Raw genomic sequence first — 18502 nt, 5'->3', positions numbered from 1 at the left:
ATGTTTTTCAGTTGACCTTTTTGTGATGTTTTTATGAGGAATGTTCAGAAAATAGAATTATCTGCATATTTTAACATAACAGGCTATCATTATAAAAACTTCTAGGTTGTCTAACTTTACTCTGAGAACTGACACATGAAAGTGTCACATGTGCAAAACTCCTGCAGTTTTTTAGAAAATATCTTATTACAGAGAAATAGGCTAAAAGTAGTTGCAAAACAAATTGAGACACCCCCCCAAAAAATAAAAAAATCAAGGAAAAGGAACAGAGTTACATTTTATCCCCATTCACGAAGTAGGTGAACTGAAAATGGAGCATATGGCATTTAAGGATTAAAAATGCTCTCTTTGCTCACTGTCTCCTTCAGTAATTATCTGCCAATTATATTTCCAGATCTGTCCAGTCTCTTATTTTAAGGATGGAGTTGGAAATATATTGCTTAGGGCCGAGCCTGTAGCGCACTCGGGAAATATATTGCTTAACCAGGAATTTTAGTTTATTAACATCTGAAGACTGGTAGATGATTAGGAAAGCTAAAAATATGAAGAGTTTTTATGAATAAACTCTGATTGTCTAGAAAAAAGATACAGCCATAAATTTGGGGGGGGGGAAGGGAGGTGCATTTTAAAGGAATTCAGACTGGTGATGCTTAGCTTTATTCTGAAATCCAAAAGAAATCTGAATGACAAGATGAGATTTTAGCTTGAAATGATAATTAGTGGATTCCTATACTATTTTTGATGAGTGATATTCAGTGACAGTTGGAGAATGTGTAGTTGTTAAGGTTTAAGCTACTTTGCTAGAGCTAATCGAGGTAAATATACAAGCAGGTAGAGTGAAATTAAACAGCTATCTCACTGTCCTTTCTTGGTCCTCTTAATCTCTTGTAATACTAGATTTTCATAACACTTGATTATTAATGACAGGATTAGAGATATTAATTGACTTTTTGGTAGTGGGGGATTTTTTAGCCATACTTATCAAAATGTTTCAAGGGAAGAGAAAGACTTTAAACTTACTTTACTTTGTTGGTACATATTATGTTTTAATTGTGAATATTATTGCTTTTTTTGTTTTATTTGAATAGTTGAAAATAGACTGATGTACTCCAAGAAGGAGGGAAGTTAATTGATCATGAATATCTTTGCTTATAAATTTAATGTGTTTTTCTATAGTACATCTGTAATTTGTTTGTTTGTTTTGGCAGCTGGCCGGTACAGGGATCCGAACCCTTGACCTTGGTGTTATCAATACCACACTCTAATGCAATTTGCTTTAAATAAATATATCCAATGCAGTTTAAAACTTTGGATCGATATATTTTCTTAAATGTTTAAAACTATTAGTGGAAAAAGTATTTATAATAGGAGTTGTTTCCAAAGCAATTGCTTTTTGGGGTTTCTAAGTAGTTCACTTTAAAAACCTCTTACCTTTACATACTATAGTCCTTGGAAAATGTGTTTCTAACTAATGACTTAAAGTAATAAATAGTAAACAGAAGGACCTGAAGGGCACAGGTAAAATTTTAGTATTTTCCATTTGAAGGTTGTGACTTTGGAAGATTAATGAATATCTGGAAATTGAATAGTGGGACTTAGTGTAGATGCAATAGAGGAACAAAATTTTTATTTCTGAACCATGCTTTTCAGTACCCAAATAATGGGCTCTTGACAAAGGATGAGAGGCACCCAAGGAAGAAGATTCTTCAGGACTGGAGATTTACCTTGATCAGGAAAACTTTCAACTCAAATTTGAAAAAAAGAGAAATTCTTTTATAAAACCATATACTAGAGAAGACGAAAGAAGAGGACTAGTGAAAAAGTGTCTAAGACATTTATATTTGAATTATCTAGAATATAGCATTCTTCAACCATTCCAGGAAGATTAGGAGGTGATTTATCGGGTTTTTTTTTTTTTTTTTTTTTTCGTGACCGGCACTCAGCCAGTGAGTGCACCGGTCAGTCCTATATAGGATCCGAACCCGCGGCGGGAGCGTCGCCGCACTCCCAGCGCAGCACTCTACCAAGTGCGCCACGGGCTCGGCCCGAGGAGGTGATTTAATATTAGGAATGGTGTATTTTTTGCTGTTGCTTATCACTGGATCACCTAATGTTTATTTAATTTCCCTGCATTATACATAGAAATGTATATAACATGTAGTCCCCGCTCTTAAGATTAGAATGTAGACCTGTGGTTCTCAAACTTCAATGTATGTGAAGAATCACTTCAGGTACATGTTAAAATTCCATATTCTTGGGCTCTACCCTAGACCTACTGAATTAAATTTATTGGGGGATGAAACCTAGAAGTCTACATTTTTAACAAGCTCCTTTATACCAACCACACTTTAAGAAGCACAGGTCTAGAAAGTTTACTATTCATTATGCTAAGGGCTTGCTCTAGAGAAGTTTTGGTTTACTTTATCATCAGATCCTTTTTTTCTGTTGTATTCTGATCAGTAATGACTTAAAAATATTTTTGAAAGCATAATAAGATTATAAAAAAACATAAATTCTTTTCAGTTTCAGGTGTGTGTGTGAGAGGGATTTTGCTCCCCAGGAGATATCTGTCAGTGTCTGGTGACATTTCTGGTTGTTAGAACTGGAGGGAGGGGTGCTATTGGCATCTGGTGGGTAGAGGCCAGGGATGGTACTCAGCATCCTACAGTGCACAGACAGGATAGCTCCTCCCAACAAATGATGATCTGGTGCAAGATTAAGTAATGCCACTGTTGAGAAATCCTGGTTTAGAATGATTATGGGCTTTTGAAACCTAGCTCTGTGTCTTACTAACTGTGGCACTTTGGGTAAGTTACTTAACCTCTCTGATCCTGTTTACTCAACAGTTAAGTGAGCATAAAAATAGAATGCTTACTTCAGAATATTGTTTTGAGGATTGAACTAAATTATATACCCTATAAAGCAAGAAGTAGCTACCTGACACATAGTAGGTATTCCAAATAGTAGCTGCTATTTTCTCCATAAAACCAATTCAAGATAGGCTTATTTAGGATATATTAAAATACTGGATCATAGTGAATAAGGATTATAATTTTTCATTATCATGTTCAAGGCTATGTTCATGTAATTTTATTGTGAAAGTTTAAAACTGTTGTGATGTGTCTTCATTTTAAAAAAAATAAACTCAGAAGGTAACCTAATTGCCTCTGCATTAAGCAGTCTTTTGAAGTGGTTATCCCATCTTATGAGAGCTTTAAAAAGAATATGTAATTCCTTCGAACTAATTTCTTCTACTTGACAAATCATTTGGGGGTTGAATAGCCAGAAATCTAGTCTTTCCAGTCTGTTGATAAATAGGAAGACAAATATTATAAGTTTTTTATAATTACTTGGTTGAAAAAGTCTATTTAAGGATTTTTATGTAAGAAAACACCACTAATACAAACTAATTCAAAGTACATATATTTGTTTTGTTGTCATGATCATATATATGTGGTCAAATAGAAATAGAACATATATAACTATGTAAATACCTGTTACTGCTTTACACTCTTTTTTCTCAAATAGCCCTAAATAAAATCTGAAGTCATGGTTAATAAAATAGCCAACTCATGTTTGAATTTGCTGGTAACTGTCCAATTTAATTTGAAAACATGTTAAAATTAATGACTGCTTTAAAATATAGAATGCATATTTTTAAAATGTGAACCAGTATTATTGTCTGAGCTGTGAGGATCATCAAAGCTGTATCAAATAATAATAATTCATTTTGTTGGAAAAACTGAATAAATTTAATCTATGCAGCCTTAATTTAAATCAAATATTCCCTACTCTTGACAATTACTGGTAACTAATTCTACTGTTGAATTGATGAACTAGTAACATCCTGAGGCTATCTTGATCACCATTTGCCCCTTATTCTATCTCCTGATTCACTCTCTCCCACAGCCTTTACCAATTACTTGTTTCATTGTTCCACAATCTTGTTAATTATTTGTTATATCAATCTTTTGAGAGTGTATATATTTCTCTATGGGTTTATAGTCTGTTTAGTTTTCCATGTGTGGCATATTCATTTCGTGGCTCTTACTAGAATTATTTTGCATGTGTAACAAAACTAGTATTTATGCAGTCTTTTTCCATCAGTCATAGAGGTGTACTCAGGAAATAAAATACTGTTTTCAGTATTAGCTAAAGACAAATGCATTTGTAATGCTGGCGAGGATATGGAGAAAGGGGAATTCTTCTGCACTGTTGGTGGGACTATAAATTTGTACAGCCATTATGGAGAACAGTATGGAGCTTCCTCAACTACAGGTAGAGCTATCATATGATCCAGCATTCCCACTACTGGTGATATATACAGAGGATTGGAAATCATCATGTCGAAGGAATACCTGCACTCCCATGTTTATTGCAGCTCTATTTACAATAGCTAGGCAATGGAACCAAGCTAAATGTCTGTCGATAGATGACTGGATAAGGAAATTGTGGTATATATAAACAATGGGATACTTCTCAGCCATAAAAAAAAGAATGAAATTTTGCCATTTGCAGCAACATGGATGAGCCTGGAGAAAATTATCCTAAGTGAAACAACCCAGGTACAGAAAGAGAAATACCACGTGTTCTCACTCATAAGCGGGAGCTGAATCCATAAATAAACAAATAACCAAAGAGATACAGAGAGAGAGAAAGGAAGAAACAACACAGTAGTATGTTGAACTTTTAGAAAGAGAGAAAAGTTACCTTGGTTACTAGACGTGGAAAAGGGGAAAGGAGGGGGAGATGGGGGGGATTAACGAGGAATTGGTTAATAGACACAAAGAATGATTGTGATAGTAATAATGAATAAGCTAATTATCCTGTTCTAACCATCACACATTGTACACAGCTATTGAAAATCAACTTTGTGCCCACATGTATGTATAATAAATAAATTGTCTTTAAAAATTCAAAAAAATAATTGGTAAGAAAGAAAATAAACATATGAAACATACATACATTTATTTTAAAAAATGCATTTGTAGATTCCATGTTACTGTTCCATTCCTGAAATGGAAAAAAAGTTTCATTTCTATGTTAGTGTTTATGTGTGCAATCATTATTTCTTCCTAACATGTGCAAGTCATTCCGTTCCCAGTTGGGTTTCATTAAATGGAAATTAGTACACACTTGTTGAGTACCTACCATATGCTAAGGTACTACACGTTCCTGCTGTCTAGTAGCTGACAGTCTAGTGGAGGAATCAGATGTCAAAGTGTCTTAGAATGGTGAGTGCTAGAATACAGGTAATGGGAAATGTAACTGTTCGAATGTTTCTGAATGATGAACCACTCTATGATTTCCTAGCCCTTTATAGACATATCCCTAAAAGAAGAACAAAATCGTAAGTTAGCATTAATTCTACTTTGAGATTCTTGTCTTCTGTACTTTGTTATCCTTTCCTGTCTTACTACTCTTGCAAAGATTGAACATTAACAGTGGAGATGAAGAGGAGGATAAATAAATATGATGGCGTTTAATTTCAAACTGAATTCCTGTTGACTAACCATGCTTCTCGTCCACTGCCTCATGATGATTGGCTATTAAAAAGGAACAAACGAAAGGTAGCTCCTTTATTGTGTAGACCTAAATTTTCATTTCTCTGGGATAAATGCCAAGGAATATGATTCCTGGGTTATGTTTAGGTAGCTTTTTTTTTTGGCAGCTGGCTGATACAGGAATCCAAACTCTTGATCTTGGTATTATAACACCACGGTCTAATCAATTAAACTAACCAGCCAGCCCCTAGCTGCTTAATTTTTAAAGAAACTGACAACTGTTTTCCTGAGTGGTTGTACCATAGTACAATCCCACCAGCAATGTAAGAAAAATCCAGTTTCTCCACATCCTTGCCAGCATTTGGTATTATCACTGTATTTTATTTTAGTAACAGATGTGTAGCGGTATCTCATTGTGCTCTTAATTTGCATTTCCATCATGGCTAATGATGTTGAACATCTTTTCATATGTCTGTTTGCCATCTGTAGTTTCTCTTCGATTAAATGTCTCTTCGTGTCTTTTGCCCATTTTCTAATTGAATTGTTTGGTTTTTTACTGTTGAGGGTTTTTTTAAAAAATATTATTTACTATAGGCATATTATTACAAATCATGACTTTTCTTTATGCCCTTTACCCAACCTATATCCCTCTCCAAACCTCCCCCACCCGTTCAGTTTTGATAGTTTTTTAAAAAATATATTCTAGCTACTAATCCTTTGTCAGATATGTGTTTTGAAAATATTTTCTCCTGCTCTGTAGCTTGTCTTTTTATCCTTGTAACAGGATCTTGCATAGAGTAAAGGTTTTTAGTTTTGATGAGGTGGGTTTTACCTATTTTTTTCTTTTTATGGATTCTACTTTTGGTGTCAATTCTAAGAACTCTTTCCTACCCTTGAATCCTCTAGATTTTCTATCTTTTTTTCCTAGAAGTTTTGTAGCTTAACAATTTTACATTTAAGTATGTGGTCCATTTTGAGTTAATTTTTGTAGAGGATGTGAAGTTTAGTTGGAGATTTATATTTTTGTTTATGGACGTCCAGTTGCTCCTGCACCATTTGTTGAAAAGTCCATCCTTCTTCCACTGAGTTGCTTTTGCACCTTTGTGCAAAATCAGTTAGCTGTACTTGTGTGGGTCAATTTCTGGGTTCTTTATTCTGTTCCATTGATCTATTTGTCTGTGCCTTCATCAGTACCACACTGTCTTGATTACTGTAGCTATTTAGTAAACTTTAAATTGGGTAGAGTGATTCCTCCCATTTTACTTTTCATTTTCAAGATTGTTTTCTTTGTAGTTTTTTTTGAGAAGTAAAATTTTATATAACACTAGCTGGTTGGTTTAATTTAGCATTCTTTGGAATCTTTGGCAAATCAAAAGTTTTATGATTTTTTTTTTGGTGGCTGGCCAGTAAGGGGATCTGAACCCTTGACCTTGGTGTTGTCAGCACTTGGCTCTAACCAAGTGAGCTAACCAGCCGGCCCTGGTTTTATGATTTTATCTTATTTTATTTATTAGTAAATAATAAGTAACTCACATCAAAAAGTGTGATATCCTATCAGTGTTGTAACACCAAGGTCAAGGGTTCAGGTCCCAGTACTGGCCAGTTGCTAAAAGAAAAGAAAAAAAGGTGTAATATCTGATTAAATCTTCTAAAATAATATATTTTAAGTATAATTATCATTAGGCCCAACTACCAAATTTTGTTTTTAGATCTCTCACATTTTCTATGTACTTCAGCTTGTTAGTCTTGGTTTTTAAGTAAGTTGCGTAAAGGAACTTTAAATGCCAAGTTGAGTGTATTAACAGCTTACCTTGCCTTTTTTAGATGGTGTTATCTGAAAAGGTTAGTCAGCTGATGGAATGGACCAATAAAAGGCCTGTGATAAGAATGAATGGAGACAAATTCCGTCGCCTTGTTAAAGCCCCACCAAGAAATTACTCCGTTATTGTCATGTTCACTGCTCTTCAACTTCATAGACAGTGTGTCGTTTGCAAGTATGAACTTTCAACTACACTTTAAAGTTAAATAACTTATAAAATTTTAACCATTTCTCAACCCCAGAAGAACCAAATTAGTTCAGTGGGTACATAAATAATTAATATGCATGCCTTACTTAGTATGTCTCTTTGGTAACATGTAATACTGCTGTTCTTTTATAGTCAGTTATTGGTTGTCTGTATTGGGGGGGGGGCATGGATAAAGTATTGTGGTAGCCATCATATGAATAACTTGAAAATCAAACAATCATCTTATAAATTGGCATCATTTTATCTAAATGTATTCCAGTAGCATACATTTATTATTTGTAAGTTTTATGTATAAGTATTTATTTATTTTATGTTTATAAGTTTTATTTTTATGAGTGCTTTCAACTTCATGTTCTTGTTTTATCACAACAATCCCAGAAGGTAGATAAAGTAAATACTCTCCCATTTTTGGAAGAAACAAGCTCCAAACTTTTAACTGGTCTACCCAAAGCTTGAGATATTTATTAATGCAATAATGGTGGCTTCATTAAAATTTGGAATATGAGAGGATGGGACTTTTTTAAAAAACAAGGATACAAGTGATTGCATATGTGGAATCTAAAGACATCAAAATCATAGGAGAAAGTGGAATGGTGATTACCAGGGGCATTCGGGGGGTAGAGGAAGGAGAGATGTTGGTTATCAGAGAGTACAGTTTTGGATACATAGAAGGAATAATTTTTAGTGATCTGTTGCACAGCATGGTGACCATAGTTAATCATAATTGTATTGTGTATTTTCAAATTGTTAAAAGTAGATTTCAAATGTTCTAACCACACACACACACAAAATAAGTAGTTGAGGAGATGGGTATATTAATTAGCTTGATTTAATCATTCCACAGTGTATACATATATCAAAATGTCACTGTACCCCATAAATATATACAATTTGTCGATTTAAAAATAAGTTAATTTCTTTCAGAAGGAGAGAACAAACCTAAGGATACTAGAGGTCGGGGGGAGGAAGGGAGGGGGTTTAGGAAGTAATAGGTCAGGTAAAGGGCATAAAGAAATATCAAAATTTGTAAGAATGAATATGCTAATAATAAACTTTAAAATAAAAAAATAAACCACTTTTGATGCAAAAAAATACATAAATAGAAATAAGTTAGTTTTTTTAAAACCCAAAGATGCATGATTTAGAGAGATTTCTTTTTTTCTTGATTATTTTGTAGTGATTGTAAATCTTGGAAGTGGAAACTAATCTCATTTAAATTTTTACCAAACAATAGTTTGTTTCTTTTATTTTACTGTTTTTGAATGATTTAGGAATAAAGATTGCTATTTCTTTAAACAAAAATACCATGGACAATTTAAAATCGTGAACACAAAAATAAAATAGCTTTTGTTTTGTAGTGTCTTTTTACTTATATTTTTATATTAGTATGTCTGATCTGGGAATTCACTTTATTTTTTAAAATTTTTTATTGAAACATATTGGTTGTACATATTTATGGGGTTCAGAGTTGTATTTCCGTACATGTATACAATGCGTGTTGATCTATTGGGAATTCACTTTAAATAAAATGACAAAGCTACTCCATGAAGAACTAGTTTAGTAAAAACTTGGAAGCTCTCCAAATTCTGACAGCCTGGGCAATACGAAGGAATAGACAGCCATGTTTCAGAATGGTGTATTATGCTATCCCAAGCCTTGCTAACTTTTCTTAAAGGACTTTCTCCCTGGGTGTGGAGGAAAGTCAAGGTATTTGGTTCCATAGTGCTTATTTTGCAGGCTGTATGCTGAATATAAATTAAAAGTAAATAGAAAAAGGAAGAAGAATAGTAGGTATTAACTGTGAATAAAATTAAAATCTAGAATTATTTCTAATTCAGTCAGTTCAGTTAGTAGCAATCAAGAGTATACAAAAATGGCAGGGAGCAAACACAAACATTCATAATTCCGTATTAAATGCAAATTAATGGAATTTTTACTAACCTAAGTTTTTACTGGTATCTTACTTTCTGTAAGACCAAATTTTAAATTAACTCACATTTTCCTAAACTCATTCAGCAAATAAAAATTAAGCAACAGCAATGTGAATAATACTGTATTTTTGATGCTTTGGTGATGAGAAGTGTAAGAAAGATGCCTTACCTTTATCATCTTGTTAGGGAAATGTTACACACATGAAAATTTAGCTGGCAATATAAGGCAATTTATGATTAAATACCAGATTAAATACCAGATGATACTTAAGCATAAAGGGTGCAGAGATAGACATTAAATAAGGTGCTGGAATTAAGGGATCTTGCTTGAGATTGATTAGTAGAAAGGCCAGATAAAAGCTAGATGCTTTATTTGGAACTAGGTGATAAAGAACCTTGAATAACCTAGTGGAACAGCTTGTAGACTGTATTCCAAAGGTAATAGAAAAGCAACAGTGGTTTCTGAGAAGAGGAAGGGTTTCAGGGAATGTAGTAGTTTAGGGAGACTGGTGTATATCACATTGTAGGAAGGATTGGAGGAGGAGAAACTATAGTCAGTATTTTAATATCCTGTTAGATATTAAGGATCTGGCCTTAGATGATAACAGTAAAAATAAACAAGATCGGATAGAGTGAAAAGTTATTCACAAATGAAGAATTGACAGATCTTAGAAAATGATAGTATATGGGAGATACGAAAAAAATCAAAGATGACTTGAGGTTTCTATTAATCTCAATTCCTTAGATGCTTTCATCCTAATAATTCATCTGATTGTATTTTTACTTACCAAGTAGCGTTTGTGCTTTCAGTTTTTTAAATGGGTTAATACTGTAGTTCTACTTTCTCTGGAAAAAATACTTCTACCTTGTCTTTGAACTCTTAGAAGTAATTTAGACTATTAAAAATTGTAGAGACAGTAGCTGGATTTTTTCAGTGACCACTGAAATAGCTTCGGGATAAGAAACAGGCACAAAGCATGAAGTGGAGTCAGGTAATTCCTACTTTCTGTCAGCAGCGCCTCACTTGTTTGTAACATTGTTGTCAATGTTTTTTAATATTTCTCCCATTGGAAAAACTGCTATTACTTGGTTGGACCCATTTTGCTGCTGATAAACTAGATTGCCTTTAAAAGATTGTTTTATATGTCATCTTCACAAATCTGATTGCATCCAGGCAAGCTGATGAAGAATTCCAGATCCTGGCAAACTCCTGGCGATACTCCAGTGCATTCACCAACAGAATATTTTTTGCCATGGTGGATTTTGATGAAGGCTCCGATGTATTTCAGATGGTAAGATCTTTGGTTTATTTTACTATGTAGGAATAGGTAAAATGTAAATAAAGTGGGATACATTTCTTTCAGTGGCCACAAAAAGTTAAATAGGACTGCTCTTGTGTAAGAACTAGAGTAGTTAGTGAACTAAAAGCTAAATTTGAGCTAACCATAAAGTGTAGTGATTAATGCTAACCTATTAGAATGTGGAAATTGTGTAGTAATCAAGTTACTTTTATATATTTTTTTTATTGTGGTAAAATATATAAAACATAAAATTTACCATTTTATCCATTTTTAAGTGTACAATTTGTCAAGTAATTTTTTGAATTATAGCATGAATCCCACCATTATATAATACTGAAGTCCTTAGTAGAGCCAGGTACCTGTTTGCACTCTTGCCTTAGTAGAAAAGATCCTTTTTCGGGCCGAGCCCGTGGCGCGCTTGGTAGAGTGCTGCGCTGGGAGCGCGGCGACTCTCCCGCCAGGGGTTCGGATCCCATATAGGAATGACCGGTGCGCTCACTGGCTGAGTGCTGGTCACGAAAAAGACAAAAAAAAAAAAAAAAAAAGAAAAGAAAAGATCCTTTTTCTCATTCAAAACTGAGCCCTTTCCTGTGCCCGGGATCTTATACCCACCTATTCTGTCAATCACGACCTATCACATCTGTATTTCAACCACTCTACTAGTTTTTCCCCTTGCATAGAAACACTTAAAGATATAGATTCAATTTTGTCTTTGTTTATAAATGTCTAACTCATACATTTATACATGTTTTACTCTAATAATTGTTTAAAACATAAAAGGAAATATCGGGATATAACTCCTTGCTATGTATCTTCACATGAATGACTTCCCAATCCAAAAATTGATTATGTTCCAAGTTAAACTCCCATCTCTCAATTCCACCAAAACCTGGTCTTCCTGTGTTCTATATCATTAGTGACACTTCTTTGTCATCTTCATCATCTTGTACAATATGTGTCATAGCCACCCCCCTTTACATTCCAAGGTCCTCATCATCTCTCATTTGAACTAATGCAATAGCCTTTTAACTGGTCCACTTACTTTCCATATAGGTACTCTCTCCATATTGCCTGCTGTAACATTTCCCAGAGTTTTTCCTACAGGGTATCAATAAGAATACTTGGAAAAAATAAATTTGGGAAACCGTAGTTTAATCAAAATTAAACTGTTTTTTTTTTTTTTTTTTTTACCTCAGGGTTCAGGAAGGGTCTGAATTTTTACTCTAATTGTAAGCTAACAAGTTAACCTGCCACAGTTTCATGAATGCTGGAAGGTGTGACACTCCTGGGTCAGAGTTAAAGGACTTTAATACTCACAACAACAGCAAGTAGCCCAAAGTATCAGCATTTTCTTGCACAGGTTCCTCAAGGGCAATGCACTTCCCATAGGGCAATGCAAAGGAGCCGATGGTTTGTTTGTATTATGGGAGAGGAACACCAAGCTCTGGGAATCCAAATCTTCTATAACAGGTGTAAGCATGCCTGCCCTTTGCTTCGAAGGAGACTATCTCTGTCTTCCAAAGTTATAAAATATCCTTGATAAGATCATCCAGAACAAAGGCATTCAGTGCCTCTACCGTAAGACGTGCAGAAACATGAGAAGCCCATGAAGAGTTGTCTCCCAACACATAACTTCTCAGAGACTTTAACATGCTGATATGTATTATACTTTCCTTTCAAATAGGGGGCTCTAATACACAGAATTTCCCAAATTATTGGACCACTTAATGGAGCATTTTGGCTAGATACCATGAAACATACTTTTGAAGAGTGGTGTATAAACTAAAGCCAGAATTCCTTAGTCCTCCTCAATTCATGCACTCTACTCTGGACATATAAGACCACCTTTCCCACAATCATATTATGCCATGCACTATCTTATTTCATCACTGTTGGTTGATTGTATATGACAACATGAAGTATCCTTTCTTTCCTGATTCCATTCTCTCTCTCAAAATCCTGCTTACCCTTTAGTCCTCATTTCAGATACTCCCTTTAAACCTTTTCAAATCCTCCAGATAAAAAGCGAGTCATCCCTTTTCTTGTATTTTAACACTACTTACCTTATATTTCTATTATACACTATTCACATCCTATCTTATGGTAGAATTAGCCTTATAGTTGTTTGACAGTCTTTCTTGGAATATAGTTATTTACTTAATGGCAGAGCCAATATCCTGTAGCTATCAGTGCTAAGTACATAATAGATGTTCAGTAAATGTTGGAAAAAATGGCTTAATGTTCCTATTTTACAGAATACCATTGTACTATTTGTATTTCAGTCTCACGCAACCATCTCCATAAATCAAAATCAGTGCATCTATAAAAATGCTGTAACCTAAAAGGTTGGTCCATTTAGCCTTTATTAGGCCAAATAAAATAATTTCTAAAGTTTAAGAAATTGCTTTCTCATTCTCTTTCTTTCTTTTTTTTTTGGCTACTGGCCAGTACAGGGATCTAACCCTGGATCTTGGTGTTATTGGCACCATGCTGTAACCAACTGAGCTAACCAGACAGCCCCTGCTTTCTTATTCTCTGCTATTCAAACTAGGATTGTTTTAGAAATTAAAAATTTTAATTCCATTTGTTTTAACTATTCATATATATATATATCTTCTGTTAGTGATTTCTAAAAATACAAAACCAATTTTCTCCTACCACAAACAGTTTTTAATATCAATGCCTATTACTCCATTTTAGGGCTACATTTTAGAATTAGAGGTTATAAGAATGGTAGCGGGTCCATCTGTGGAAGAAATTCAAATCTTTCCTCAGGTAACTGTCATATTCCATAGTATACAAAAGCTAAGCATGGATGAAAAGTGATCTACCAAAAATAGTGTATCTTATTTTGGCTCATTAACCTCCAAGGATTTTCAAAGCAAGGTTTTTTTGTTTGTTTGTTTGTTTTAAATAGTGGTAAAATATACATAACAAAATTTACCATCTTAACCATTTTTAAATGTACAGGTCAGTGGTGTTAGGTACATTCACATCGTTGTACAACCAGTCTCCAGAACTGTTTTCATCTTGCAAAACTAAAACTATACTATACCCGTTAAACAACTTCCATTTCCCCCTCCCTCAGCCTTAGGCAACCGCCATTTGTCTTTTTGTGACTGGCTTATTTCACTTAGCATAATATCCTCAAAGTTCATCCATGTTGTAGCATGCGTAAGAACTTCCTTTTTAAGGCTAAATAGTGCTGTATGAGGGTTCTTTACAAAGTTCATAGAAAAATAGAATTGAAAGATAATATGAATCTTTCCTTGAACTTTTTGAAATATCCTTGTACTGTATGTATATAACATATTTTGTTTACGTGTCATCTGTCTGTGGCCACTTGGGTTCTCCTACCTTTTGGCTATTGTGAATAATGCTGCTGTGAAAATGGATCAGCCATTTTGGCTAGCTTCATTTTAATTTTAAAAAGTTTCTGCCCTTTGACTAACAATTCCACTTCTAGAGAAACACCTTCATGAGTGTAAAAGGAGATATGTGCAAGGATGCTTACTGCAACATTGTTTGTAATTGGAAAAAAGGAAAAAAAACTCTAAAAATCCAAAAATAGCATAATTACTTAATAACTATGAGAGTGAGGTAATATATATTACAAGGGACTTCAAAAAGTTCATGGAAAGATTTACATTATATTTTAATTCTATTTTCCCACAAACTTTTTGAAGTACCCTTATATATATAAGTGTATAATATATACATTATCATGGGTAAATGTCTGAAACATGGTTGAGTATAAAAAAGCAAATTACAGGATGGTACATTTAATATAATGCCATTTATGTTAAAATAAAAGACAGAAAGCAATATTATATGTTTTCTGTTGGTACATACACACATATGTGAATAAATTCGGAAAGATCTGGAAATGGTAACTGTGGCTGCTAGAATGCACTGGGATTGGTCCTTGTAACACTGTAGTGTTTTTAAAAAAATGTTTACAAGGGAAATGTATTCATATGTTACTTAGTTTTTGTTTTGTTTTTTAGACACGTTTTCAAAAATCCAAAGGTAGTGTAGCTAAACAGATATTGAAGAAAGAGTTTGGCCTAAAACTGGGCAGTGTTTGGATCTAGTTTTTAGCTTTGCAGACTCAGAAATTGAATTTTAACAGTGTGGCCAGAATTTTTCTACCTGTGACAATTTTGTGTACATCAACAACCAAACCATAAAAATTCATTGACATTAGTAACCAAAGGACTAATTTATTAATTCATTATCTCACCATTTTATACAGCCAAAGAAACCAAAACAATCATATCCAGTAGTCAGTATACCCTCTCGCCTTATGGGAAATCCTAAAAAGTTACTGTTAGAAGGGTTTATTGTGAGTATAAAATCAAAACAAGGATGTTGGATCATTTTATTGGCTGATGTTTTTAAGTCATGCATCGCTTAATGACAGGGATATGTTCTGAGAAATGCATCGTTGGGCAATTTCGTCTTTGTGTGAACATCATAGAGTATACTTACAGAAACCTAGATGGTACAGCCTACTACACACCTAGGCTATATGGTATAGCCTATGGCTCCTAGGCTACAAACTTGTACAGCATGTTACTATACTGAATACTGTAGGCAATTATAACACGATAGTAAGTATTTGTATATCTAAACATAGAACAGGTACAGTAAAAATACAGTATAAAAGATAAAAAGTGACATACCTGTATAAGCCACTTACCATGAAAGTTGCTCTGGGTGAGTCAGTGAGTGAGTGGTGAGTGGATGTGAAGGCCTAGGATATTACTGTACACTACTGTAGACTTATAAAGACTGTATACTTAGGCTACACTAAATTTATTTCTTTAATTAAATAATTGCACTATGGTATTATGACGACTACGATGTCACTAAGTGATAGGAATTTTTCAGCTTCATTATAATCTTACGGGACCACCTTTGTATATGTGTTCATATATGTGTTCTGTCATTGACCAAAATGTTATGCAACACATGACTGTAACTGTTTTGTGCAAGCCAGTCTCCATTATAGGATTACCTGCTGAGGGGACCCGAATCTTGCATCTGTTGTTGGTCAGGATCTTTCCCCTAGACTTAGTCATGCTTTCTTTTTTCCACAAGTATAGCCATGTCAGGAAAGATATAATGCAGATGAGAGTTTATGGTTTCTTTACCTTAGCAATCCCAGTGTTCTCAAGCATATCATGGTCTCATGATGGGGAGTAGAGAAATGTGATGCTCATCAGTAAACGTTTATGAACTCTCCTAAAATTGGCTTTCTGCATATGGCTACTATGTTGTATTGGTTTTCACTGCAATTTTAGAGCATCATCTTATCCTGATCTCGCTTCCTCCAAATTGAGAATGTACTCTATTTGGAGTTTGCCTCAGCTACATAATCACCAAATAAATTAAAATATCTGTGGTATAAGAACTTTTCTGTTCTAGTGGAATGAAATGTAGGTTTCTTAGCTAGGAATTTATATTCGGTCAGTAAAGTGTAACGGTTAAGGTCACAGACAGCCTTGAGTTTGAATCCTGGCTCCACCACTTACTTATCACTTTCCTTAGGCAAATTACTTAACCTGCCTAAACCTGGGCTTTCTCATCCTTGTAAAATGCCTAATTTTCAAGATGTTATTTGCCATTAAGATTATTTTCTGGGTATCTTATACTTTCATGGGCTACTTTTTATTCAGCTAAACATGAATTCAGCTCCAACTTTCATCAACTTTCCTGCAAAAGGGAAACCCAAACGGGGTGATACATATGAGTTGCAGGTGCGGGGTTTCTCAGCTGAGCAGATTGCCCGGTGGATCGCAGACAGAACTGATGTCAATGTAAGTTTCTCTACTTTGTAGAAAGTTACTTTGCCATTATCTCCTTTGAATCTTACTGGGAGGCCCTAATTTGTCTTATCCTCCTATCACTAAGGTGATAATACTTTGGCAGTTCTTTCATAAGTAGCATTTAACAGAATCATCCTGATGAATGAGTGAAAATTACAAAACACCCTCTATTACCCTATTGAATTTGGCATGGAAACCACTCTATGGACCTTCTTAAGTCCATGGGCTATTTAGCTGTACTTGGCAAATCCTTCTTAATCTGAAAGATGTTATGTTGTAAACAGAATATTGTACCTATTTCATCCCATTTTAGGATACAGTGTAGACTATTTTGATCAGGATGAAATGAAAAAAATATCATTTTTCCTGAACGTAACCACACTGATTTTGATTGCTTTCATTTCAAATTATTTTGACCCATATAATTAGTAAATAAATTTTATACCTTAAAGTGTTTTTTTCTCCTTTCCATTAGATTAGAGTAATTAGACCCCCAAATTATGCTGGTCCCCTTATGTTGGGATTACTTTTGGCTGTTATTGGTGGACTTGTGTATCTTCGAAGGAGCAATATGGAATTTCTCTTCAATAAAACTGGATGGGCTTTTGCAGCTTTGGTGAGTGAATTTTAGAAGAAAAATTATTCAAATAAAACACCTAATAGTGCATTTTTAGGTAAGCTTTCATTTATATGAGTAGTATTTTGTTTATTTCTCCCCTGAGGGAAAGGATTTTATGTATTTTATTTTCTGCCTTAAAATCAGTTTGCTTCCTCCTTTATCTCATTAAAATGTCCAGAACTTAAACGAACTGATTGTACCCATTTTTTACTCAGGCTAATGATAGACTGTGATCTCTGTGCAAATGTATGGTTCTTTTGAGAATATTCTTCTAAAAAGCCTTTTCAGTGTTCAGTTTTGAAACTTTTGTTTGTTTTGTTTTTGTTTTTGTTTTTCATGGCTGGCCAGTATGGAGATCTGAACTCTCAGTTTTGAAACTTGTGTCAGCTTAGTTATAATTTTTAAATAGTGTTTTCCTTTTGAAGTAAGTATTTTTGAATCATGATCTTTCTGGCGAAATATAAACCTTAATAAATAAATAAATTTATATGAAAAAAATTTCGTGCATTACCTGAACAGATATACTTTTTCATATACCCAGTAATCTAATCAATGTGGGAGTAACTGGACCATGAGTATTTCATTATTTTTTGTTTCCTAGTGTTTTGTGCTTGCTATGACATCTGGTCAAATGTGGAACCATATAAGAGGACCACCATATGCTCATAAGAATCCCCACACAGGACATGTGGTAAGGGAAGTCTGGGATTTCTTTCCATTGTATACAGAAGTTAACAATGATTATTACCCTTTGAGACCAGTACCAGCATATGAAGGAACTAGATTTAGTTTTGACTTTTCAATTGTTCTCCGTTAACAAGATTCAATTGTTGATAAGACCATGGAGTGCTCTTAAAAGTGGGGAGTTCCTTATCCCATTCGGTGAGTCCTTTTGACTAAGCTGGCTAAGAATGAAAGTCAGCCTTCAGCTAAATAGAATAATTGATCAAGAACTTGATCCTATACCAACCATTTCTAGGTACTGTACTAGGCTTTTTTTTTTTTTTTTTTTTTTTTTTTGAGCAGTAGACCAGTACAGGGATTGAACCCTGGACCTTGGTGTTGTCAGCACCATGCTCTAAACCACTTGAGCTAACTGGCCAGACCTAGGTGTTATTAGGTATAGTGATAAACAAGAAAGATATGGTCCCTGTCTTGATGCAGTCTACATTATTGTACCTCATGGTCTTACACACTTAAATATTAGGTTTCTCATATATTCTGGTTGAAAACATAGTATAAGTGCAATGAAAAGACATAGAGAATAAATAATACAAAAATAACTTTTA

General features: G+C 34.1%; 1 protein-coding gene across 1 annotated transcript in view; it reads left to right on the top strand.

The window, feature by feature from the left end:
* Window positions 1-18502, top strand: part of MAGT1 (magnesium transporter 1) — a 33958-nt gene that overhangs the window by 3673 nt on the left and 11783 nt on the right. The window contains exons 2-6 of the mRNA XM_063083096.1: window positions 7329-7498; window positions 10637-10754; window positions 16445-16585; window positions 17070-17210; window positions 17815-17904. Of these exons, the coding sequence (XP_062939166.1) occupies window positions 7329-7498; window positions 10637-10754; window positions 16445-16585; window positions 17070-17210; window positions 17815-17904 (660 nt within the window). The remainder of the gene's footprint in view (window positions 1-7328; window positions 7499-10636; window positions 10755-16444; window positions 16586-17069; window positions 17211-17814; window positions 17905-18502) is intronic.

The sequence above is a fragment of the Cynocephalus volans genome, chromosome X (assembly GCF_027409185.1).
Source record: "Cynocephalus volans isolate mCynVol1 chromosome X, mCynVol1.pri, whole genome shotgun sequence".
In the NCBI taxonomy this organism is placed as follows: domain Eukaryota; kingdom Metazoa; phylum Chordata; class Mammalia; order Dermoptera; family Cynocephalidae; genus Cynocephalus; species Cynocephalus volans.
This window is presented reverse-complemented; position numbering and strand designations above follow the sequence as displayed.